Below are 26348 nucleotides of genomic sequence, written 5' to 3'. Positions count from 1 at the left end.
TGCAGAAGCAGAGTCTGGCTCAGGGACATTGCCAGGTAAACTCGACATAGTCAACCCACCACTAGACATGGAGCTGCTATCCACTGTGGTGCATCGTCTGGACATAGGAGAGACTTCAGCTGCATGCCTGCAGTCTGCATCCCTGGTAGCGATCTGCAATCTTCAATGAAAATCACCCTGGCCTCCACTGCTGCTGACATAATGGATGAGTCGCCACCTGGCACCCCGCACCAATCTTCCGTATCTTCGTCTCTGCGATTGTGCTGCTGCTGAGCAGATGCTCCAGCCATTCCTCTGTGTCAGCTCCAGCCGACTGCATCTCCATTCTCCCCACCACTGCTGACTGGGCCTGGGGCTGCTGCACCTGCCGCTTTTTTGTAGCATCTGCTCCCACAGTGCATACAGCCGACTGATCCCGGTGCTGACGCACCTGCTGCTCTGCCGGCTCCATACTCGCTGCTGCATCCGAAGCCCTGCTCCTCCAAGCCGGCCACACTTCCTGGTCAGCAACACCACCTGACCAGGATGATGTCACAAAGGGAGCAGAGCCAGCAATATCACTTCCCCCAGCTCCTGGCACCTGCCGACGCTGAGGAACTACCCCAGAGTGACACCCAGTGGCCAGAGGCTGGAGCTGCGCCGAACATCCGGATGGGTCCCTGGATGAGCTCTGCAGCCGTCATCTGGTCTGGAGTCAAATCCGGGCTAAATCGCTCCGGCAGTTAGGACGTCCTGGCACGACCCAGAGACTCTGTGATGCAACCACCTCAGCAGTCCCACCATCAGTTTTCCACATCTGCAGCTGATCCTGTAGCCACTGCTGTCCTTTGCTTGCTGCCAAGGTACGGATTTCCTGGACAAGAGCCCCCATGACATTCAGGTAAGCTGCTATCCCGACTGAATTACCCCCTCCACCCCTCACCTTATGTACCCCCCACAGGATACCTCCCACTAGCCAATCACAAAAACCCACAACTTCCCCTGACCCTATACTCCTCCCCCCTAAATTTTCACCCAAACTCTATCCCTCACATTATCTCCTTACCAGCCAAAGTTAAGGCCTAGCAACCGCCTTTGTGAAGCAGCGCTCCCTTTAAGCCCCCTATGGGGGATACATTCTGGGCCATACTATACTCTAAGAAAGTCATCAGATTGGTGCAAATTAATTTCTTCAGCATGATAATGGCCATGAACATACAGCTGATGTCATGAAGAATGATCATAGAAAATGATCTTGAGCATAAGAAAAACAAGGCACTCTGAAGGTGATGATATGTCCCCAACCGATATCCGATCTCAACAAAATCATGTTTGCATGAGATTGTTTGAAGAGACAGAAGATTTTGTGCAAACCTACAGGAAATCCACAGAAAATCTGTGGATACTTCTCCAAGATGTTTGGAACAACCTCCCAACCAACTTCCTTCAAGAACTCTGTGTAAATGTCCTTAGAAGAATTAATGCTTTGATCCTGTTTGGAAACCAAAGGTTGGTAGCATCAAAAATTAATTTAATTTATATTTTTCTTTGCATCTTATTTGACAAAAATAATCTTTTTCTAATTTTTAAATAATTTTTAACTGCTTAATTCTTGACCCTCTTGCTAAAACTATCTCACTGCATTTTATATACAGTAAAGTACTTTATATCTTTGGAAGCTTAAATATTGTGGATATTTAGCATATAAAACATGAAACCTTTTATACCAAAATTCTCTGGAGGTGAGATAACTATCAGTTCATTTAAACCTCTGGTCTCTTTTGTCTAGAACATTCACTTGAGGGTGATTATCGGGATCCAGTGGGCATTTGCTATGTTTTTCTGAGACTATAAAAGATGTGAACGTCTGGAATATTTCGCCTTTACATCAGAAGGGCCAACAATGCGAAGATATCATTTCACAGATGAAAATATCCCAAAATTCTAGTGAGTCTCCTCTAATAATGAAAACCATCACTATTTGTTTTTAGTGGGCTACATTCCCAGACTTTATACCTGAGCTTGAATAAATACTCTTAATTTTTAGGAGAAAATAATTCTTGGATACTTATTGATATATTAATGATGTGTGAGGAGAATCAGACACAAGTCACTCAGATACGTCTTCTTGGATTCCAAAGTCTGTCCGAATACAAACCTCTTCTATTCCTTCTGCTTACCCTGAGTTACATATGTATACTGGGAGGAAATCTTCTCATTATCCTTCTAGTGACCATCATTGACCAACTCAAAACTCCAATGTTTTTCTTACTGAAGCATTTATCCATAGCAGATGTCTTACTGACCACATGGGTTATCCCCATGATGTTAGGCATTATGTTTGTTGAGGAAGGAGTTTTGTCCCTTTGGGGTTGTCTGACACAGCTTTATTTCTTTTGTATATTTTGCTCTGTTCAATGTTTCCTCATTGCCATTATGTCTTATGATCGGTATTTGGCCATTTGTCATCCATTACGATATTCCTCACTCATAAGTCTAGATCTTTGCCTTCGACTTGTTATTGGAGCCTGGTTTTTGATGATTGTGCTCATTTCAAGTGAGTTTTTTGTTTTTATTCAGTCTAACTTCTGTGGCTTGAATTACATAGATCATTTCTTTTGTGACCTTGGTCCCTTAATGGAATTGGCCACTTCAGACATTTCCATTGTAATATTGCAAGACTTTGTTTATTGCATCTTTTCGCTTTTCTTTCCATTTGTTTTTATCATTGTTACCTACTTTTGCATTTTCTTTACGATCCTTAACATTTCTTATGGTAGAAGAAAAGCCTTCTCCACATGTAGCTCCCACCTGACCACAGTATGTGCATATTACGGCAGCCTAATCGCAGTCTACATTACGCCATCTGATGAAAGCTCATCCAATACCAACAAATACAGATCCCTGTTGTATTTAGTGGTGACACCATTAATGAATCCTATTATCTACAGTCTGAGGAACAATGAGATTAGGAGAGCTATGCAAAAGATGAGATATATATATTTTTTAAACAAAATGAGTTTAAATGTTCAGCTCAGTGGTAATAAGTGAAGGCCTCATTCAACTATGAGTGAAATCATTACCCAAAGCATTGTTTTCAATCCATTAGAAGTTGTGTTTCAACTAGAGATGAGTAGATTGATTAACAGCAAATTAAATTTGCTTCAAATTTCACAGAAAAATGGATAGGTCAGAATCCACTATTTTTATGATTTGATTCCTTTGAATTCAGCAAAATGGCTTCTGGCTAATCAATAGTTTAGTTCTATGGATTTAAAGGAAAATACTGGATTTTTTCAATTTGAATGGTGCAAACATTTTTTTATTTCTATATTTGGTTTAAACTTGCTTGCTGGAAAGATAATTTGCTTTCTAACAATGGATAGAGGAACACGTTGAGCTTCGTTTTGTCACTTGTTATGACACAGCATTAATTCGGAATTATTCAGATGTGTTATGTCAGTAGACCCAGGAACATGAGCTAGAGTTCATGTGAGAAGTAAGGTTGACTCTTATTGTCAACTGAATTAATGTTCAGTGGCTGCCATTTGTGGACTGGCTGTTGATTAGCTATTGTATCTGTCCTAGTATTGCAGTCTTAGTATTGTTCTACTATCTTTGTGAAACATGATATGTGAACAATGTTTGCTAACATGTTGATGACTAGTGTTGAGCGATACCGTCCGATACTTGAAAGTATCGGTATCAGATAGTATCGGCCGATACCCGAAAAATATCGGATATCGCCGATACCGATATCCGATACCAATACAAGTCAATGGCACATCAAGTATCGGAATGTATCCTGATGGTTCCCAGGGTCTGAAGGAGAGGAAGCTCTCCTTCAGGCCCTGGGATCCATAGTGATGTGTAAAATAAAGAATTAAAATAAAAAATATTGATATGCTCACCTCTCCGGCGGCCCCTGGACTTCACGCTGGTAACCGGCCGGCTTCTTTGTTTAAAATGAGCGCCTTTAGGACCTGCGATTGACGTCGCGGCTTCTGATTGGTCGCGTGCCGCCCATGTGACCGCCACGCGACCAATAAGAAGCCGCAACGTCATTCGCAGGTCCTCAATTCCTAGAATTAGGAGTTTAGTGAATGAGAATGACGTCGCGGCTTCTGATTGGTCGCGTGGCGGTCACATGGGCGGCACGCGACCAATCAGAAGCCGCGACGTCATTCGCAGGTCCTAAAGGCGCTCATTTTAAACAAAGAAGCCGGCCGGTTACCAGCGTGATGTCCAGGGGCCGCCGGAGAGGTGAGCATATCAATATTTTTTATTTTAATTCTTTATTTTACACATCCCTATTGATCCGATGCCGATACCCGATACCACAAAAGTATCGGATCTCGGTATCGTAATTCCGATACCGCAAGTATCAACCGATACCCGATACTTGCGGTATCGGAATGATCAACACTATTGATGACCCATTGGTGTTCTGCAAATTTGAAGGACAATCTATGCATATTGTTTGCACACTCCAGCAGTGATGGATGGCCTCCTTCCACCTTCCCCCAGCCTGTGGAGGAATGCCTGAATGAGAAGTTGTGAACTTTAATATGGAGGATCTCACTGTGTTTAGAGAGACTGCACATTACAGTAACCATGGCATCATGGCTCCAACTAAAAAAGTAGAGAGCTGCTTCTTTGACCATGACTGAACCCTCAAAGACATTTGGAGAATCCTGGTTGAGACAATCAGGTCACCTGGCCTCGTACACTAATGGACTGCTCTCGGTCACCTTCCTAAGGTTGTTGTTACCTCCTCTCTGTGTGTGTCACAGATGGAGTAATCGGCCCTGGAAGCTCTGAATTCACAGGTGCTGTTATCCTGGTGAGTCAGCTGAAGGGTGAGACTGTAATTTGCACCATCTTGGGTAGTTGCTGGGACTGTTCTATATGTTATTGTTTGTTAGTGGATCAATAAATTATTGTCACACTGTTTTACCCTCACCTTGTGTTGTCTGAGTAGTATTATACCCACAGTAAAAATAGTGGGCATTCAGTGGGATGATCTCTGGTCCATGATGTCTCGAGCCAGTGGACTAGAGCACCCACTGACCCCCGTATCTACTGTTCATTGTTCACAAAAAATAATTTTTCCTGTATTTATTCCTAAGCTGGAACTCCTGGAACTCAGCATGTTAACAGAAGATTCTCCTATGTTATGCTTTTGTAGTGCGACTGTCCTACTGGTTCGGAGCCAGCTACCTGACCATTTGTGCCAGCCTGCACCACCAGCCTTCAGCCAACTTTACGACCCTAATTTATGGGTCCCTCAGAAAATTCAATAAATGATGAAGTCTAGAGATCTGGTAAATGGAGTAGATTGTGCTAAGCTTGTCCATGGAAGCCATTTTAGAGAATGCATATTTTTGTAAAAAATGAGAAATGAATTCTGTTCTGATCTTTTTGCTTATATCTATTATTAATATTATAAATATCAAGGATTCATGAAAATGTTTCAGCTTTTCTGTAATCTTGGGTTATATTCTCATCTTAGTTCCATTTCGACTATTGTGATAGATACTACAGAAATTGTAAAGTCTGTGGATAAATTAAATGGCATCTGGTCTAAAGAAAGATAAAACTTGAAGAAGACGCAGGGTAGTCTGGCCTCAGCTGCTAATAGGAGACATTCTAAGGACTCAAGCTTTGAATTTGGGAACAGGAAGTCGTTGTCCATGAGGAATATCAAGGTGGAAGTTCCTTCTGTCAAGCTGCTTCCAAAATGTATCTGCCTTCTTCAAACTATCAGTGAAGTTAACTCTGACAGTGGCATTTATTATGCACTTCCGGCAAGCACGCCGGAAATCCTGCCCATTGGTCCCCATGTCACATGATGCTGATTGGTTGGCAAGTCTCCAGCACACCTCTACGGTTGTCACTGCTGGATTGGTATGAGCATTGACCGGTGGTCGGCGCTCATAACAAGCCAGCAATTCTACTACATAGAGGCGATCTGATCATGATCATGAGCTTGTAGTCTACCGTGTAGACTATTGAAGGATGCCAAAAATAAAAAATATGGTTTTAAAAGTATTAAAAAAATAAAAATATATAAACATTTAAATTACTCCCCTTTCATCCCATTCAAAATAAAACAATAAAAAAATCAAATATCTTTGGTATCGCCGCATTCAGAATCGCCTGATCAATCACTATAAAAAGAATTAACCTGATCGCTAATCCGCAAAATGAGAAAAAAATTACAAATGCCAGAATTATGTTTTTTTGTCGCCGCAACATTGAATTAAAATGCAATAACGGACAATCAAAAGAATGTATCTGCACCAAAATGGTATCTTTAAAAATCATCAGCTCGGCGCACAAAAAATAAGCCCTCACCCAACTCAAGATCATGAAAAATGGAGACGATATTGGTATCAGAAATGGCGCAATTGTTTTTTAAACAAAGATTGGAACTATTTTCACCATTTAGATAAAAAAAAAACTAGACATGTTTGGTGTCTGTGAACCTGTAATAACCTGGAGAATCATAACGGCAGGCCAGTTTTAGCATTTAACGAACATAGTAAAAAAGAGCAAAGCAAAAAACAATTGAGGAATTGCTATGTAAAAGGTAAAAACACCAGCGCTCACAAGCTGAACAATATCCTTAGCAGCTGGGATCAGTACAGCCAGGTGCCAAGGCTGTAATATAATGTAAAGAAAAGTGCTATAAAAGAACTGATGCCGTTCTTAAGGATGTATCACTACTGGGAGGGCGTATATGCAAAATAAAACACAAGAAGAAATCCCCCACCGGTGCTCCTGTTTTATGCCCTGTAAGTACTGTGCAGTGTGCAGAGTAGATACAGCATATGTACAAACACGATGTCTAGCACTGATAGCTCTGGTCTGACTCGCCAGGTTTCCGTAGCATGGTAGGTGCCATGAGCGAACAGATGCATGGATCGCCGGTCAAGATTGCTGAGCGGTGCTCCTGATGAGCAGGTACTGGGCAGAGAAGTGGGCAGGCAGCAGCCGCAGCCAAGCGGGGTAGCGGAGAGTTGAATTTTTTTTACCCAGAAAGCGGATATCTTTTATGAATTGTTGTGTTTCTCAAAAAACTTCTTTTAATTGTGTTCACTCTTTCTTGCACCAACTAATAAAGTTTGTCTTTAACAGTTTTATAAAATGTAATTAAATTAAATTATATTTATATATATTTTGTATATACATATTTTCTTTTTAGCAAAATTATTTGTTAGCAAACATATATTTGCCCCCGAGCATGGCTAATATGGTAGCTCTCCAGTACACATCTTTTTATGTGAGCATGTAGATCAGCTCCAGGCACCACCATTCCTTCTGTAGTGCGCTATTTGGTAGCAACATAGTGGATTAGGGTATGTGCACACGTTGCGGATTTTGCTGCGGATCAGCAGCAGTTTCCCATGAGTTTACAGTACAATGTAAACCTATGGGAAACGAAATCCACAGTGCACATGCTGCGGAAAAAAATGCGTGGAAACGCAGCGTTTTATTTTCCGCAGAGTGTCAGTTCTTTGTGCGGAATCCGCAGCGTTTTTACACCTGCTCCAATAGAAAACTGCAGATGTAAAACCGCAGCGGAATCCGCAATAGAAACCGTGATAAATCCGCAGGATAAAACGCCGCGGTTTTGACCTGCGGATTTATCAAATACGTTGCGGAAAAATACACAGTGGAGCTTTCTACGTGTGCACATACCCTCATAGTGATCAATTAGGCCAACAGGTGCATTGCAGGGCGAGGAGTGATGGGCGGTACATACATACATTTATTTAGCTGGGTTTTCCAAGTAGGCGGTAACCCTGATGAAGAAGGACTGAGTTCCTTCGAAACGCGTCGGTAATCTTCTTGGACACAGCGCTGCCCCGTAGTCTAAGTCACGTCACACGCTAGGCGCTCCCGTCGGCCATCTTTCCTGTCTGTATCCAGGGACGCCACCGGCTAGGGCGTTCCCGGACTCCACGCCGACTCTCCGCTACCCCGCTTAGTTGCGGCTGCTGCCTGCCCACTTCTCTGCCCAGTACCTGCTCATCAGGAGTGCCGCTCAGCAATCTTGACAGGCGATCCACGCATCTGTAGCTCCTGGCACCTACCATGCTACGGAAACCTGGTGAGTAAGAACAGAGCTATTAGTGCTAGACATCGTATTTGTACATATGCTGTATCTACTCTCCACACTGCACAGTATTTATAGGGCGTACAACAGGAGCACCGGTGGGGGATTTCATCTCGTGTTTTTGCATATACGCCCTCCCAGTAGTGATACATCCTTAAGAGCGGCATCAGTTCTTTTATAGCACAATTGTGGAAGGCATTTGTTTTGCAATTTCACCACACTTGGAATTTTTTTTCCCTTTTTCCAGTACAAGATATGTTAAAACCAATGTCGTTGGTCAAAAGCACAACTTGTCCCACAATAAAACAAACCCTTACATGGCCATTTTGACTGAGAAATCTAAATGTTATGGCTCTGGGAAGAAGGGGACCAAAAAACGAAAGTGCAAAAATGAAAATACCTCTGGTCATGAAGGGGTTAAGGGGTCCAAAAATAATTGGACAAATGTCTGAAAAGCTCTTTAGAGGGCTGCATGGGCTATTTCCTCATTAATTCATTGTCAATAAAGCAGGTAAAAAGGTTTGTAGCTGATTCCAGGTGTGGTATTTGCATTTGGAAGGTGCTGCTGTGGACATGTGTTCAAAGGAGCTCTCAGTGAAAGAGAAGCAGTCCATCATTGGTCTAGAAAAAGTAAAAATCCATCAGAGGGATAGCAGAAATATTAGAAGAGGCCAAATCAATGGTTTGGTACATTCTGCCTAAATTAAAAAGAGTGCAGTGGTGGGATTTGGAACTCAAAATGTCTGGACGTCTACGGAAGACAACAGTGGTGGATGATTGCAGAATCCTTCCCATGGTGAGGAAAACCCCTTTTATCATACACCCAAGTGAACAATATTCAAGAAGTAGGTATTTCAGTAGCAAAGCCTACATAAAAACAGAGGGTTCAACATAAGGTGCAAACTATTGATTAGCTGGAGAATAGAATTCCAGATTTTATGAACAAATGAAACTAATAACAACCAGTACCAGAATGATGGGAAGAATAAAGTAAGGAGAAGGCTTGGAACGGCTCATGATCCAAAGCACAGCACATCGTCTGGTGGAGGCAATGTGAAGGTGCGAGCATGCATGGCTTCCAAAGGTACAGGGTCACTGCTGTTTACTGATGGTGTGACTGAAGACAGAAAAAGCCGAATTAATTATGAAGTGTCATGGGCGATACTTTTTGCTCAGATTCAACCAAATGAAGCAAAGTTGATTGGATGTCACTTCACAGGACAGATGGACAATGACCTAAAACAAACTGCAAAAGCAAAGAAGTGGAATATTCTGCAATGACCATCACCAGTAGAGATGAGCGGACCCGTGCATGTTCGGGTTCGCAAGATTCAGCCGGACATTTATAAAACAGGAACACATGGGCTACTTGCACAGTGAACAAGTCTGTATGATCATGTTCACACACCACCAAGAAACCTGAAGACACAAAAGAGAATAGTAAAACCAAAAACACTCAGTTTGAAAAAATGTTGCAGTAATCCGCAAGTGCTAGTAAAAGATGTAAAAAACTGAGTGTTTTTGGTTTTACTATTCTCTTTTGTGTCTTCGGACATTTATAAAGTCTGGTTCGAGACCCGAATTTGGCCCCAACTTGACCGCAGACCCCAAACCCTATATAAGTAGAAGGGGACCCAAACTTCAGTGCTGTAAAATGGTCGGAGTAAGGACTAGGAGCTGCAAAAGGAAGACAAATTGGGGCTAAGTGCAGGATAATTGCCTTACAAACATCTCTGGATAAGGAAATGACTTCAAGAGGTTCTGTAACCATAGCAATCACGGTAAAATAGGAAGTAAATGAATAACATAAAAATGTTAACAGTGTCCTCGCAATGAATGAGGCTTGCTACCACCAGTCTAGTTTAAAATTTCACCCACAGAGCATGTTTTCATGTTTCACTCACAAAAGCTGATAATAATATTCACCCACAGAGCATGTTTCCATATTTCTCCTAAAGAAGCTGATTACAATATTCACCCAATATTCACTACTGCCACTGAAGCTGAAAACAAATTTATCACCGAGAATGTTTTCACATCCCTCCAGAGAAGCTGATTAAAATTTTCGCGCCCAGACAACGGAGCACAGTGCGCCCACAGGCAGGGTTACAGAGTAAGCACAGCGGCTTAAAGACACAATACTCCTACAGATATGGGTGAAAGAGTGCACACAGCGGATTTTGGCACAGTACTATCACTGACACCAGTGCAGGGCACATACAGAGAGTGTTTCTGGAAAACTACGCACAACCTAATACCGTCCCTCACTACAGCTGAATCCTGTCCCTACACTAAGCAGAGCAGAAGTAAAAAATAAGAATCTTGAGTCAGATGGAACAGGTCCCAGTGGAAGAGGAGGGCAGCTCAGTGGTTAGTGAAGCGTGGCAGCTTTGCAGTTATGGGGTTCTGGGTTAAAATCCAGTCAAGTACAACATCTATAAGGAGTATGTATGTTCTCCCCATTTGCCTTGGTTTCCTCCGGGTAATCTCGCTTCCTCCCTTACTCCACAGACATTCTGATTGTTATCCCTAATGGGGACAGTGCAGATAATGTCTATAAAGCGGTTTGGAATCAATGGCACTTTACAAGACCTCTTTCACGTGTCAGTGGTACATGTGGTGACTAGTGTTGAGCGATACCTTCCGATATCCATAAGTATCGGTATCGGATTGTATCGGCCGATATTCAAAAAATATCGGATATCGCCGATACCGATACCCGATACCAATGCAAGTCAATGGGACCAAAATATCGGAAATAAAATAAACCCTTTGTTTCCTTGTAGGTTCATTCTACATGAGGGAAAACAACTAAGAATAATGTAGCATGTATTGGGGGAGGTGGAGCAGACATTAAAGGCATAGAGGTTTAGCCCAATCAAATGGAATAGCAGGAATTATTTTTTTTTTAAAGATGTTCAGAGTTACAAAGATATTGACTATGTTAAGCTTTTTTATATTTTGTCAGATATTTATGTTTCACTACATCCATGCTCTTCACCTTCTTTTAACTTTACTTCTCCCACACTTTCTTCTTCATCATCCTCAGCAGCATCATCTTTACCATCAACTTCTCCTTCACCTTATTCATTTTCTTCTTCTTCACCTTCTTCGTATTTTTTTTTTGTTTTTTTTATATTCGTCATATTCTTTTTATTCAACTATTCTTCTTCTTCATAATCAACTTCTTCATCTTCTTCATATTCTTCTTCTTCATCATATTCTTATTTGTGACAGCCAGGCCTTCCTGTAGTTGTTATCTATAAAAGTTTGAAGATTGCACCTTCTGTTCTGCCTGTCACAAAACATTTACGACAGGATTTGTCCGCATTCAGTTTGGCCTGCAGCAGCAGGTTTTTTCCAGGGGCACCACAAGGATTAACGGACTCACCCCAATACACTGCTTAGTCTTTTTCTGCTTGATTTTTAGTCTTATGCTTAATGTTCTTCTGTTTTTTGTTCTGCAGCTTTTTGTTCTTCTGCTTCTCGGTCTTCAGGGTCATCATCTTTAGGGTCTTGAACTTGGAAATGTAGCAGAAGGTAGAAGAGCAATAGACCCTGCCGAGAACCAGCTGATGGTACTGGAACGCAGATAGCTAGCCGGAGGTACAAGAGCCAATGGAACAACCGAGGACCAGCTGACGTTAAAGCACTACCAAGGACCACCTGACGTTGGTGGAACTCAGATACCCAGAAGGAGGCACCTAAACCAAAGGCTCTGCCCAGGACCAACTGACAGTACTGGAACCAAGTTGGGGAGCAGAAGGTACAAGAGCAAAAGACCCTGCCGAGAACTAGCTGATGGTAATGGAACCCAGATGGCTAGCCGAAGGTACAAGAGCCAATGGAACTCCTGAGGACCAGCTGACGTTACTGGAACGTGGTTACTAAACAGGAGGCACCCGTGCCAGAAAGCACTACCAAGGACAACCTGACGTTGGTGGAACTCAGATACCCAGAAGGAGGCACCTGAGCCAAAGGCTCTGCCCGGAACCAGCTGACGGTACTGGAACCAGGATGGGGAGCAGAAGGTACAAGAGCAAACGACCCTGCCGAGAACCAGCTGACGGTACTGGAACCCAGATGGCTAGCTGAAGGTACAAGAGCCAATGGAACTACCGAGGACCAGCTGACGTTACTGGAACCCGGTTACTAAGCAGGAGGTACCCGTGCCAGAAAGCACTACCAAGGACCACCTGACGTTGGTGGAATTCAGATACCAAGAAGGAGGCACCTAAGCCAAAGGCTCTGCCCAGAACCAGCTGACAGTACTGGAACCAAGTTGGGGAGCAGAAGGTACAAGATCAAAAGACCCTGCTGAGAACCAGCTGATGGTACTGGAACCCAGATGGCTAGCTGAAGGTACAAGAGCCAATTGAACTACCGAGGACCAGCTGACGTTACTGGAACCTGGTTACTAAGGAGGAGGTACCCATGCAAGAAAGCACTACCAAGGACCACCTGACATTGGTTGAACTCGTATACCCAGAAGGAGGCACCTATAAGCCAAAGGCTCTGCCCGGAACCAGCTGACGGTACTGGAACCAGGATGGGGAGCAGAAGGTACAAGAGCAAAATACCCTGCTGAGAACCAGCTGATGGTACTGGAACCCGGATGGCTAGCTGAAGGTACAAGAGCCCATGGAACTACCGAGGACCAGCTGACGTTACTGGAACCCGGTTTCTAAGCAGGAGGTACCCGTGCCAGAAAGCACTACCAAGGACCACCTGACATTGGTGGAACTCGGATACCCAGAAGGAGGCACCTAAGCCAAAGGCTCTGCCTGGAACCAGCTGACGGTACTGGAACCAGGGGGACCTATTCAAGCTTGTGTTCCTATGAACCAGCTAATGGTTCTGGAACTCAGTTAGGCAGCAGAAGGTCCACAGGAAAAAAAAATTGCTAGGCCATGAGCCGCCGTAGTTACCGAAAACCCACAGTCCAACAGGGGGAGCTTGTCCTATTGGCACAATGGAACCAGCCTTCATTGCCAGTTCCCACAGCCCACAAAGGAAGCACCTAAACTGCAGGCCCCATAGAGTTGGCTAACCAGACCGCAACACGACAGGACAACATATTGGAGGCAAAGTGACCTTGACACTACCCAGAAAGAGCTGGCGTGCTGGAACTGGGCTGGGCAGGAGGGAGTACCCGTGCAAAAGACACTTCTGAGCAGTAACTGGCGATGTTGGGACCTAGGGAATGCAGGAGAAGCCGAGTGTAGGCCGAAGCCTGCACTGGAGGCAGTTTAATATCTGTTGTTGTGTCAGCGTTGCGGTCGCAGGACACATTGCCGGATACACAGCTGGGGATCAGTTGACGTTACTGAAACACAAGAACATGGCAGCAAGTGTTGACTGTGCAGACGGCATTTCCGGGCAGCAACTGGCGGTGTTGGAGCCCAGGGAATGCTGGAGAAGCAGAGTGTAGGCCAAAGCCTGCACTGGAGGCAGTTTAATATCTGTTGTTGTGTCAGCTTGGCGGTCGCAGGACACATTGGCAGATACAAAGCAGGGGAACAGCTGACATTATTGAACCCCACTAACACATGAGCGAGTGTTTTTCTCTGTGCAGACAGCACTTCCGAGCACCAACTAGCGGTGTTGGAGCCCAGTGTCAATCAGAGTGTAGGCCGAAGCCAAATTGGAGCCAGTTTATTATCTGTTGTAGTGTCAGCGTGGCGGTTGCAGGACACATTGCCGGATACACAGCAGGGAAACAGCTGACGTTGCTGAACCCCACTAACACATGAGCAAGTGTTTTTCTCTGTGCAGCCTGCACTTCCGAGCACCAAATGGCGGTATTGGAGCCCAGGGAATCCAGGAGGGGCAGAGTGTAGGCCGAGGCCTGCACTGGAGGCTGTTTAATGTCTGTTGTTGTGCCAGCGTGGCAGGCGCAGGACACTTTGCCGGATACACAGCAGGGGAACAGCTGACGTTACTGAACCCCACTAACACATGAGCGAGTGTTTTTCTCTGTGCAGCCTGCACTTCCAAGCACCAACTGGCGGTATTGGAGCCCAGGGAATCTAGGAGGAGCAGAGTGTAGGCCGAGGCCTGCAAATGGAGGCAGGTTAATGTCTGTTATGTCTGCGTGGTGGTCGCAGGTCACGTTGCTGGCTACACAGCAGGGGAACAGCTGGTGTTACAGAACCCCACTGACACATGAGCGAGTGTTTTTCTCTATGCAGCCTGCACTTCTGAGCACCAACTGGCGGTATTGGAGCCCAGGGAATCTAGAAGGAGCAGAGTGTAGGCCGAGACCTGCACTGGAGGCAGTTTAATGTCTGTTGCTGTGCCAGTGTGGCGGTCGCTGGACACGTTGCCGGATACACAGCAGGGGAGCAGCTGGTGTTACTGAACCCCACTGACACATGAGCGAGTGTTTTTCTCTGTGCAGCCAGCACTTCCGAGCACCAACTGACGGTATTGGAGCCCAGGGAATCTAGGAGGATCAGAGTGTAGGCCAAGACCTGCACTGGAGGTAGTTTAATGTCTGTTATGTCTGCGTGGTGGTCGCAGGTCACGTTGCTGGGTACACAGCAGGGGAACAGCTGGTGTTACAGAACCCCACTGACACATGAGCGAGTGTTTTTCTCTGTGCAGCCTGCACTTCTGAGCACCAACTGGCAGTATTGGAGCCCAGGGAATCTAGAAGGAGCAGAGTGTAGGCCGAGACCTGCACTGGAGGCAGTTTAATGTCTGTTGCTGTGCCAGTGTGGTGGTCGCTGGACACGTTGCCGGATACACAGCAGGGGAGCAGCTGGTGTTACTGAACCCCACTGACACAAGAGCGAGTGTTTTTCTCTGTGCAGCCTGCACTTCTGAGCATCAACTGGCGGTATTGGAGCCCAGGGAATCTAGGAGGAGCAGAGTGTAGGCCGAGACCTGCACTGGAGGTAGTTTAATGTCTGTTGTGTCTGCGTGGTGGTCGCAGGACACGTTGCTGGCTACACAGCAGGGGAACAGCTGGTGTTACTGAACCCCACTGACACACGAGCGAGTGTTTTTCTCTGTGCAGCCTGCACTTCCGTGTACCAACTGGCGGCATTGGAGCCCGGGGAATCCAGGAGGAGCAGAGTGTAGGCCGAGCCCTGCAATGGAAGCAGGCTAATGTCTATTGTTGTGCCAGCGTGGCGGTCGCTGGACACGTTGCCGGATGCACAGCAGGGGAGCAGCTGGCTTTACTGAACCCCAATAACACTGGGTCATGTGTTGACTGTGCAGCTGGCACTTCTGAGCAGCAACTGGCGGTGACGGAGCCCAGGGATTAAAGTTCAGGTGGTAGAAACATGAACACAACAGGAGACCTGGATACTGTTGCCAACCAAGTAGTTAATCTGGAGGAGTGGCAAATTCCTGTGAGATCCAGGCCTTGTTCATTTTCAGAAAAGTAAGCCGGTCGATGTTATCGGAGGATAGTCGCATGCGACAGTCTGTTAGTACACCACCTGCAGCACTAAAGACATGTTCCGATAATACACTAGCAGCAGGGCAACCCAGCACCTCCAATGCATACTGGCTAAGCTCCGGCCATGTATCCAGCTTAGAGACCCAAAACTTGAAGGGGGAAGAGCCATCTGGGAGTACGCTGAAAGTCCAAGACATGTAGTGTGTCACCATCTGATGGAAACGTAGCCTCCTGCTGAGTGGACCCGTCTGTGATGGTGTAGACATTTGTGGTGGACACACAAAACTTTGCCACTGTTGGGCCAGACTGGTCTTGCCTTGTGCTGAGGCACTGCTTCTGCTCCCTCTTTGTGCAGAGCTTTCTCCACTGCCTCGACGCCCTGAGCTGCTTTGTAAAGCACTAGCAGCACTTCTCTCGATTGGACTGGCGAAGATGATGGACTGCACCAGTGTGTCTTGGTACTCCCGCATTTTACACTCCCGCTGCAACGGTGTTATGATGGTTTGTAAGTTGTCCCGGTAGCGCGGATCTAGGAGGGTGTACACCCAATAATCAGCCGTGGTAAGAATGTGTGCGATACGGCGGTCGTTTCTCAAGCACTGCAGCATGAAATCAACCATGTGCTGCAGACTGCCAACTGGCCAAGAAGCGCTGTCCCCTGCTTGAGGCATGATGTCTGCCTGCTCTGCATCACCCCACCCTCGCTCTACATACTGACTACTGGAGATTTGTGTAACTCCCTCCCCTGGACAGATCTCTTCCTCCTCCATTGACTCCTCCTCATCCTCCTCACAAAGTGTCCCCTGCCTAGGCCTTTGTGAGGAACCACGTGGCGTAGACTATCCAGAAGCAGATGGCATTTCTAACTCCTCATCCTTCACCTCTTCCACCACCTTATCCCTTAGCGCTTGCAGTGTTCTTTCAAGCAGGCAGATAAGGGGGACAGTCATGCTGACTAGTGCATCATCTGCACTCGCCATCTGTGTGGAATCATAGAAGACATGCAAAACCTGGCAGACGTCCTTCATAGTGGCCCACTCAGTGGTTGTGAAGTCTAAATGGTGTGCACTGTGACTTTTTTTGCGTCTGGTGCCGCTGGTACTCCATTACTGCAGGCTGCTGCTCACACAACCGCTCCAACATATGTAGCGTTGAATTCCACCTGGTGGGTAGGTCACATATGATGCGATGTTCCGGAAGGTGGAATCGGCACTGTAGAGTTGCAATGCGCGATTTTGCCATGCTGGAACGCCACCAGTGAGCTCACTCTAAGCGGAACTTGTGCAGCAGTGCATCAAGATCCGGATAGTCCCTTAAAAAACTCTGAACAACTAAGTTGAGCACATGTGCCAGACATGGGCTGTGAGTGACGTTGCCTAGGCCCAGAGCTGCCACCAGATTTCGGCCACTGTCACACACTACCATGCCTGGCTGGAGATTCGCTGACACAAACCACATGTCGCTCTCCTGCTTGATGGCATTCCAGAGCTCCTGCGCTGTGTGGCTTCAATTCCCCAAATAAATAAATTTCAGGACAGCCTTTTGACGTTTAGCCATGGCTGTGCTCATATCGGTCATAACAGGTAAGCGTTCATGGGTCAAGGTAAAGGTAGACCGTGACGGCTCCTGCAGCGATGATTCTGAGGAACTGGAGTATGAGGAGGAGTCACTGTGCACAGACTGGATTCCTGCAATCCTTGGCGTTGGCAGTACATACACAGCGCCACTCGCCATGTCTGTACCCGGCTCCACAACATTGACCCAATGGGCAGTGAGGGAAAGGTAACGTCCCTGTCCATAGTGACTGGTCCAAGCATCGGTGGTGAGGTGGACCTTGCTACTGATGGCGTTTAGTAGCGCATGTTTAATGTTTCCCTCCACATGCTTTTGCAGGGCAGGGACGACTTGCCTGCTGAAATAAAAGCGGCTTGGCACATTGTATCGTAGGACTGCCAATGCCATCAAGTTACGGAAGCTGTCAGTCTCCACGAGCCTGAATGAGAGCACTTCAAGGGACAGTAGTTTTGCAATGCCTGAATTCAGAGCCTGTGCTCGTGGGTGGTTTGCTGAGAATGGCCGCCATTTCTCCCATGCCTGTGCTACCAATGGCTGTAGAGTTGGCTGGGAGTGTGAAGATGAGTGGGAACGTGGTGCTGTGGGTGGAATTACACTGGGTTTCTGGACAACGGTGCCAGAGTTTCTTCCATGGCGATCCTGTGAGGAAGCCGAACCAGCTGTGTATGAGCTGGAGGAAGAAGCTACAACACGAGCTGAAGAGGTGGTAGGTGCCGCTGTAGGTCGGCCTAGGTCTTCAGTGTGTTTTTGTACAGTAAGTCCACCGCGTGTTTGTTCCGCACATGTTTCCACATATTTGTGGTATTGAGGTTGCTGACACTTTTCCCTCATTTGATTTTCTGATGACACAGCTTGCATTTGACAAAGCAAATGTCAGCTGCAACTGGGTCAAACAAGGAACAGACACTGCAAGTCTTGGGAGCGCCCACTTTGGCTTTCGGAAGAGGCATGCTCCTAATGGGTGCCAAAGTGGAGGCTACAGGCACCGCAGTCTTCCCCCTCCCTCTCTCTCTTTGGGCCGTTCGGGGAATCTCTTCCTCAGACCTGCTCTCACCACCTTCCTGTACCTCACGCCATGATGGGTCAAGGACCTCATCATCTACGCTAACCTCTTCCACCAACTGCTTTTCCTGGGTAGTCTCGGCAGCAGAGTACGCACCAGAAAGTGGCACCTGAGTCTCATCATCAGATGCGTACTGAGGTGTGCTGACCTGAGGCACTGTCCCACCCGCCTCTTCAGATTCAGAGGGACAAAGCTGTTGGGCATCACTGCATACTGCCTCTTCTTCACATTCTAGAATGCTGCTTGGCTGGCCCCCTCTTTCCAAGCCAAGAGATTTAGAGTACAGAAGTAGAGATGGCTCCTGTCCTGGGCTCTCTGACTGCCTGGGCAATTTGGCAGGTGGTGAAGAGACCGATGGTTGCTCTTCAGTGCTCTGTGCCTGAGAGGATGTGGCACTAATTGAAGTTGATGCATTAGCTGCCATCCATCCGACAACGGCTTTTGTTCGTCCCGCAGCAGCGGGGTATGGCGAGCTCTTACAAAGCTGCACATGAAGGTCTGTTCTGTTATGATCCGGTGACCTTGGAGCTGCATGAGAACTTTCACTGGAGAAGGTGGCCACTATACTGACCGCAATCCTGAACTTAACACCGCAACTAGAAGTAGCCGTGGAGTGTACCTAACACACCTAGACACCTCGTCACAGCCGGAGGACTAAATACCCCTAAAGATGGAAATAGGAATACTATCTTGCCTCAGAGCAGATCCCCAAAGGATAGACAGCCCCCCACAATTATTGGCGGTGAGTCGGAGAGGAAAAAACATACACAGGCAGAAAAACAGGATTTAGCACAGGAGGCCACTCTAGCTCGATATTACAGGATAGAACAGAGTTCTGTGCGGTCAGTATTAAAACCCTTCAAAAACATCCACAGCAGAATATACAAATACTTCCTACAGCTAACTAAAAGATGTAGGAGCGTAAATCTGCAACTCCAGTGAATCCTACAATCAGAGCAGGAATAAAACTGAAACAAGCACACAGCAGTGTGCCACAGATACAAAAACCAAACACTTATCTTTGCTGAATTTGGCAGCAAGCAGGAGAAGCCAGAAAATGATCCAACACTTCACAAGGAACATTGACAACTGGAAGGGCTAAAGGATCCTGCACATCTAAATATCCCAGTCAGAATTGTAATCATCCGATACACCTGGCAGGGACTGCGACTCAGAGACAACTGCATTCCCACCTACAACCACTGGAGGGAACCCAAGAGCAGAATTCACAACAGTACCCCCCTTGATGAGGGATCACCGAACCCTCACCAGGGCCCCCAGGACGATCAGGACGAGCCAGATGAAAGGCACGGACCAAATCAGCAGCATGGACATCAGAGGCAAAAACCCAAGAATTATCCTACTGGCCATAACCCTTCCATTTGACCAGGTACTGAAGCTTCTGCCTCGAAAAACGGGAATCCAAAATCTTCTCAACAACATATTCCAACTCCCCATCAACCAACACAGGGGCCGGAGGATCAACAGAGGGAACAACAGGCTCCACATATTTCCGCAACAAAGATCTATGGAAGACATTATGGATAGCAAAAGAGGCCGGAAGCGCCAGTCGAAAAGACACCGGATTAATAATCTCAGAAATCCTATAAGGACCAATAAACCGAGGCTTAAACTTAGGAGAAGAAACCTTCATAGGAACATGACGGGAAGACAACCAGACCAGATCCCCAACCCGAAGCCGGGAACCAACACACCGACGACGATTAGCAAAACATTGAGCCTCCTCTTCAGACAACACCAACTTGTCCACCACATGAGCCCAAATCTGCTGCAACCTGTCCACCACAGAATCCACACCAGGACAGTCAGAAGGCTCAACCTGCCCAGAAGAAAAACGAGGATGAAAACCAAAATTACAAAAGAAAGGCGAAACCAAGGTAGCCGAACTAGCCCGATTATTAAGGGCAAACTCGGCCAATGGCAAGAAGGCCACCCAATCATCCTGATCAGCAGACACAAAGCATCTCAAATACGTCTCCAAGGTCTGATTAGTTCGCTCGGTCTGGCCATTTGTCTGAGGATGAAATGCAGAAGAAAAAGACAAATCAATGCCCAGCCTAGCACAAAAGATCCACCAAAACCTAGAAACAAACTGGGAACCTCTGTCGGACACAATATTCTCCGGAATACCATGCAAACGAACCACATGCTGAAAGAACAATGGAACCAAATCTGGAGAGGAAGGCAATTTAGGCAAGGGCACCAAATGAACCATCTTAGAGAACCGGTCACAAACAACCCAGATAACAGACATCTTCTGGGAGACCGGAAGATCAGAAATAAAATCCATCGAAATATGCGTCCAGGGCCTCTCAGGGACTGGCAATGGCAAAAGCAACCCACTAGCACGGGAACAACAAGGCTTGGCCCGTGCACAAGTCCCACAGGACTGCACAAAAGAACGCACATCACGTGACAATGAAGGCCACCAAAAGGACCTACCAACCAAATCTCTGGTACCAAAAATGCCAGGATGACCGGCCAACACGGAACAGTGAATCTCAGAAATCACTCTACTAGTCCATCTGTCAGGAACAAACAATTTCCCCACAGGACAGCGGTCAGGTTTGTCAGCCTTAAATTCCTGAAGAACCCGTCGTAAATCAGGGGAAATGGCAGAAAGGACCACCCCCTCTTTCAGAATACCGACCGGCTCTAAGACCTCAGGAGAATCAGGCAAAAAACTCCTGGAGAGGGCATCAGCCTTAATATTCTTAGAACCCGGAAGGTACGAGACCACGAAGTCAAAATGGGAAAAAAACAAGGACCATCGAGCCTGTCTAGGATTCAGCTGCTTAGCAGACTCGAGGTAAATCAAATTCTTTTGATCGGTCAAGACCACAATACGGTGCTTAGTTCCCTCAAGCCAATGTCGCCACTCCTCAAACGCCCACTTCATAGCCAACAACTCCCAATTGCCGACATCATAATTGCGTTCAGCAGGCGAAAACTTACGGGAAAAGAAGGCACACGGTTTCATTAAGGAACCAACAGGATCTCTCTGAGACAAAACGGCCCCTGCCCCAATCTCAGAAGCATCAACCTCAACCTGGAACGGAAGAGAAACATCCGGTTGGCGCAACACTGGAGCAGAAGTAAATCGACGTTTGAGCTCCTGAAAGGCAGAGACAGCCGCAGAGGACCAATTCGCCACATCAGTGCCTTTCTTCGTCAAATTGGTCAAGGGTTTAACCATGCTGGAATAATTAGCAATAAAACGGCGATAAAAATTTGCAAAACCCCAAAATTTCTGAACGCTCTTCACAGATGTGGGCTGAATCTAATCATAAATGGCCTGAACCTTAACCGGATCCATCTCTATAGACGAAGGAGAAAAAATGAAGCCCAAAAAAGAGACTTTCTGTACCCCAAAGAGACACTTAAACCCTTTCACAAACAGGGCATTGTCACGAAGGATCTGAAACACCATCCTGACCTGTTGCACATGAGACTCCCAATCATCGGAAAAAGTCAAAATATCGCCCAAATATACAATCAAGAATTTATCAAGATAAGTCCGGAAGATATCATGCATGAAGGACTGAAAAACAGATGGAGCATTAGAGAGTCCGAATGGCATCACAAGGTATTCAAAATGGCCTTCGGGCGTGTTAAACGCAGTTTTCCATTCATCACCCAGCTTAATACGAACAAGATTATATGCCCCTCGAAGGTCAATCTTGGTAAACCAACTAGCTCCCTTAATCCTAGCAAACAAATCGTTAAGCAAAGGTAAAGGGTATTGAAACTTGACCGTGATTTTATTCAAGAGGCGATAATCTATACAGGGTCTCAAGGAACCATCTTTTTTAGCAACAAAAAAGAACCCCGCTCCCAATGGTGAAGAAGATGGTCGAATATGCCCTTTGTTATGACCTGGTGGTTAGGAGCACCCGGAATGACCTGATAGTTAAACCTCATACAGGACGAGCTATGGGATGTGGGAGCTCTGCTGACCACAAGCCCTAATCCTATCACACACACTAGAAATAGCCGTGGAGCGCTCCTGACCAGACCTAGGCGCCTCGTCACAGCCTAAGAACTATCTAGCCCTAGAGATAGAAAATAAAGCCTACCTTGCCTCAGAGAAATTCCCCAAAGGTAAAGGAAGCCCCCCACATATATTGACTGTGAGTAAAGATGAAAGTCACAAACGCAGAAATGAAACAGGTTTCAGCAAAGGGAGGCCAGACTTACTAAATAGACAGAGGATAGGAAAGGTAACTTTGCGATCAGCACAAAAACCTACAAAAGACCACACAGAGTGTGCAAAAAAAACCTCCGCACCGACTCGTGGTGCGGAGGGGCCACTCTGCATCCCAGAGCTTCCAGCTAGCAAGACAATATGATGAAAACCAGCTGGACAAGAAAACAATGAACAAATAATGGCTATCAGGAACTTAGCTTCTGCAGGAGAAGGCAGGTCACCAGAGAGATCCAGGAGCGAACTGAACCAATGCAAAAACATTGACAGCTGGAATGGAGTAACGATCTGAGAGGAGTTAAATAGAGCAGTCAACCAAAGGATAAACCACGTCACCTGTGTAAGGAACCTCAGAAGCAGCAGCTTCACTCATAGCCACCAGAGGGAGCCCATAGACAGAACTCGCCGAAGTACCATTCACGACCACAGGAGGGAGTTCGACAACAGAATTCACAACAGTACCCCCCCCTTGAGGAGGGGTCACCGAACCCTCACCAGAGCCCCCAGGCCGATCAGGATGAGCCAAATGAAAGGCACGAACAAGATCGGCAGCATGAACATCAGAGGCAAAAACCCAGGAATTATCTTCCTGACCATAACCCTTCCACTTGACCAGGTACTGGAGTTTCCGTCTCGAAACACGAGAATCCAAAATCTTCTCCACCACATACTCCAACTCCCCCTCGACCAACACTGGGGCAGGAGGATCAACGGAGGGAACCATAGGCGCCACGTATCTCCGCAACAACGACCTATGGAACACATTATGGATGGCAAAAGAAGCTGGAAGATCCAAACAAAATGACACAGGATTAAGAACTTCAGAAATCTTAAATGGTCCAATGAAACGAGGCTTAAACTTAGGAGAGGAAACATTCATAGGAACGTGACGAGATGACAACCAAACCAAATCCCCAACACGAAGTCGGGGACCAACACAACGCCGGCGGTTAGCAAAATGTTGAGCCTTCTCCTGGGACAATGTCAAATTGTCCACCACATGAGTCCAAATCTGCTGCAATCTGTCCACCACCGCATCCACACCAGGAAAGTCCGAAGACTCAACCTGCCCTGAAGAGAAACGAGGATGGAAACCAGAATTACAGAAAAAAGGAGAAACTAAAGTAGCCGAACTGGCCCGATTATTAAGGGCGAACTCAGCCAAAGGCAAGAAAGACACCCAATCATCCTGATCAGCAGAAACAAAGCATCTCAGATATGTCTCCAAAGTCTGATTAGTTCGTTCGGTTTGGCCATTAGTCTGAGGATGGAAAGCCGAAGAAAAAGACAAATCAATGCCCATCTTAGCGCAAAAGGACCGCCAAAACCTCGAAACAAACTGGGAACCTCTGTCTGACTCACGGTGCGGAGGGGCCACTCTGCATCCCAGAGCTTCCAGCTAGCAAGACAATATCATGAAAACCAGCTGGACAAGGAAACAATGAATAAATAATGACTATCAGGAACTTAGCTTCTGCAGGAGAAGGCAGGTCACCAGAGAGATCCAGGAGCGAACTGAACCAATGCAAAAACATTGACAGCTGGCATGGAGTAACGATCTGAGAGGAGTTAAATAGAGCAGTCAACCAAAGGATAAACCACATCACCTGTGTAAGGAACCTCAGAAGCAGCAGTTTCACTCACAGCCACCAGAGGGAGCCCATAGACAGAACTCGCCGAAGTACCATTCACGACCACAGGAGGGAGTTCGACAACAGAATTCACAACAGCCCTTTCTCCAAAGACTTCTTAATATAGCTCCGCATGGCGGTATGTTCAGGCACAGATAGGTTGAAAAGTCGACCCTTAGGAAACTTACAGCCTGGAATCAAGTCAATAGCACAATCGCAGTCCCTGTGCGGTGGAAGGAAACTGGACTTGGGCTCATCGAATACATCCTGAAAATCAAACAGAAACTCTGGAATTTCAGAAGGTGAAGAAGAGGAGATTGGCATCAAAGGAACATCATTATGAAACCCCTGACAACCCCAACTAGTCACAGACATGGACTTCCAGTCTAACACAGGATTATGTACCTGCAACCATGGGAAACCCAGCAAGATAACATCATGCAAGTTATGCAACACCAGAAATCGACAATCTTCCTGATGGACTGGCGCCATGCGCATGGTCACCTGTGTCCAAAACTGGGGCTTATTTTTAGCCAAGGGTGTAGCATCAATGCCCCTTAAAGGACTAGGGTTCTGCAAAGGCTGCAAGGGAAAACCACAACGCTTGGCAAACTCAAAATCCATTAAATTCAAGGCGGCGCCTGAATCCACAAACGCCATAACAGAAAATGAGGACAATGAGCAGATCAAGGACACAGATAACAAAAATTTAGGTTGTACAGTACTGATGGTAATTGAACTGGCGATCCTCTTTGTCCGCTTAGGGCAGACAGAAATGACATGAGAAGCGTCGCCACAATAATAACACAACCTATTTTGACGTCTGAAACCTTGTCATTCCGTTCTAGACAGAATTCTATCACCTTGCATAGGCTCAGAAATTTGCTCTGAGGATAACGCCACAGCGCGCACAGTTCTGCGCTCCCGCAGGCGTCGGTCAATCTGAATGGCCAGAGACATAGAATTACTCAGACCGGAAGGCATGGGAAACCCCACCATAACAACTTTAACGGATACAGAAAGCCCCCTTCTGAAAATTGCCACCAAAGCATCATTATTCCATTTAGTCAACACAGACCATTTTCTGAATTTCTGACAATACAATTCTGCCGCCTCTTGACCCTGAGACAGGGCCAACAAGGTCTTCTCAGCTAGATCCACAGAATTAGGTTCATCATATAATAGTCCTAAAGCCTGAAAAAAGGAGTCAATATTAAGCAAAGCCGGATTCCCACATTCCAGGGAAAACGCCCAATCCTGCGGGTCGCCACGCAGCAGGGAGATTACGATTTTTACCCGCTGAATGGAATCACCAGAGGATCGAGGTCTCAGGGCAAAAAACAGTTTACAGTTGTTTTTGAAACTCAAAAATTTAGACCTGTCACCAGAAAACAAATCAGGAGTAGGAATCTTCGGTTCTAAAGCAGGAGTCTGAACAATATAATCAGAAATACCTTGCACCCTAGCAGTAAGCTGGTCTACACGAGAAGCTAATTCCTGAACATTCATGCTTGCACCAGGCTCCTCAGCCACCCAGATATTAAGAGGGAAGATAACACAAAACAGACTGGAGAAAAAAAAATGGCTCAAGAGCTTCCTTCCCTTCTTCTGAGATGCATTTAACTCATTGTGGGCCATTTGTACTGTTATGATCTGGTGACCTTGGAGCTGCATGAGAACTTTCACTGGAGAAGGTGGCCACTATACTGACCGCAATCCTGAACTTAACACCGCAACTAGAAGTAGCCGTGGCGTGTACCTAACACACCTAGACACCTCGTCACAGCCAGAGGACTAAATACCCCTAAAGATGGGAATAGGAATACTATCTTGCCTCAGAGAAAATCCCCAAAGGATAGACAGCCCCCCACAAATATTGGCGGTGAGTCGGAGAGGAAAAAACATACACAGGCAGAAAAACAGGATTTAGCACAGGAAGCCACTCTAGCTAGATAGGACAGGATAGAACAGAGTTCTGTGCGGTCAGTATTAAAACCCTTCAAAAACATCCACAGCAGAATATACAAAAACTTTCTACAGCTAACTAAAAGATGTAGGAGCATAAATCTGCAACTCCAGTGAATCCTACAATCAGAGCAGGAATAAAACTGAAACAAGCACACAGCAGTGTGCCACAGATACAAAAACCAAACACTTATCTTTGCTGAATTTGGCAGCAAGCAGGAGAAGCCAGAAAGTGATCCAACACTTCACAAGGAACATTGACAACTGGCAAGGGCTAAAGGATCCTGCACACCTAAATATCCCAGTCAGAATTGTAATCATCCGATACACCTGGCCAGGACTGCGACTCAGAGACAACTGCATTCCCACCTACAACC

General features: G+C 46.2%; 1 protein-coding gene across 1 annotated transcript; it reads left to right on the top strand.

Moving 5' to 3' along the window:
* The first annotated feature begins 1945 nt into the window (after nucleotides 1-1945).
* Nucleotides 1946-3092, top strand: LOC138674394 (olfactory receptor 5G9-like). Its single transcript, XM_069762244.1, has one exon. The coding sequence runs from the start codon at nucleotides 2062-2064 to the stop codon at nucleotides 3028-3030; it is 969 nt and encodes a 322-aa protein (XP_069618345.1). The 5' UTR covers nucleotides 1946-2061; the 3' UTR covers nucleotides 3031-3092.
* The last annotated feature ends 23256 nt before the right edge of the window (nucleotides 3093-26348 follow it).

Source organism: Ranitomeya imitator, chromosome 4, assembly GCF_032444005.1.
Source record: "Ranitomeya imitator isolate aRanImi1 chromosome 4, aRanImi1.pri, whole genome shotgun sequence".
Lineage (NCBI taxonomy): Eukaryota > Metazoa > Chordata > Amphibia > Anura > Dendrobatidae > Ranitomeya > Ranitomeya imitator.
This window is presented reverse-complemented; position numbering and strand designations above follow the sequence as displayed.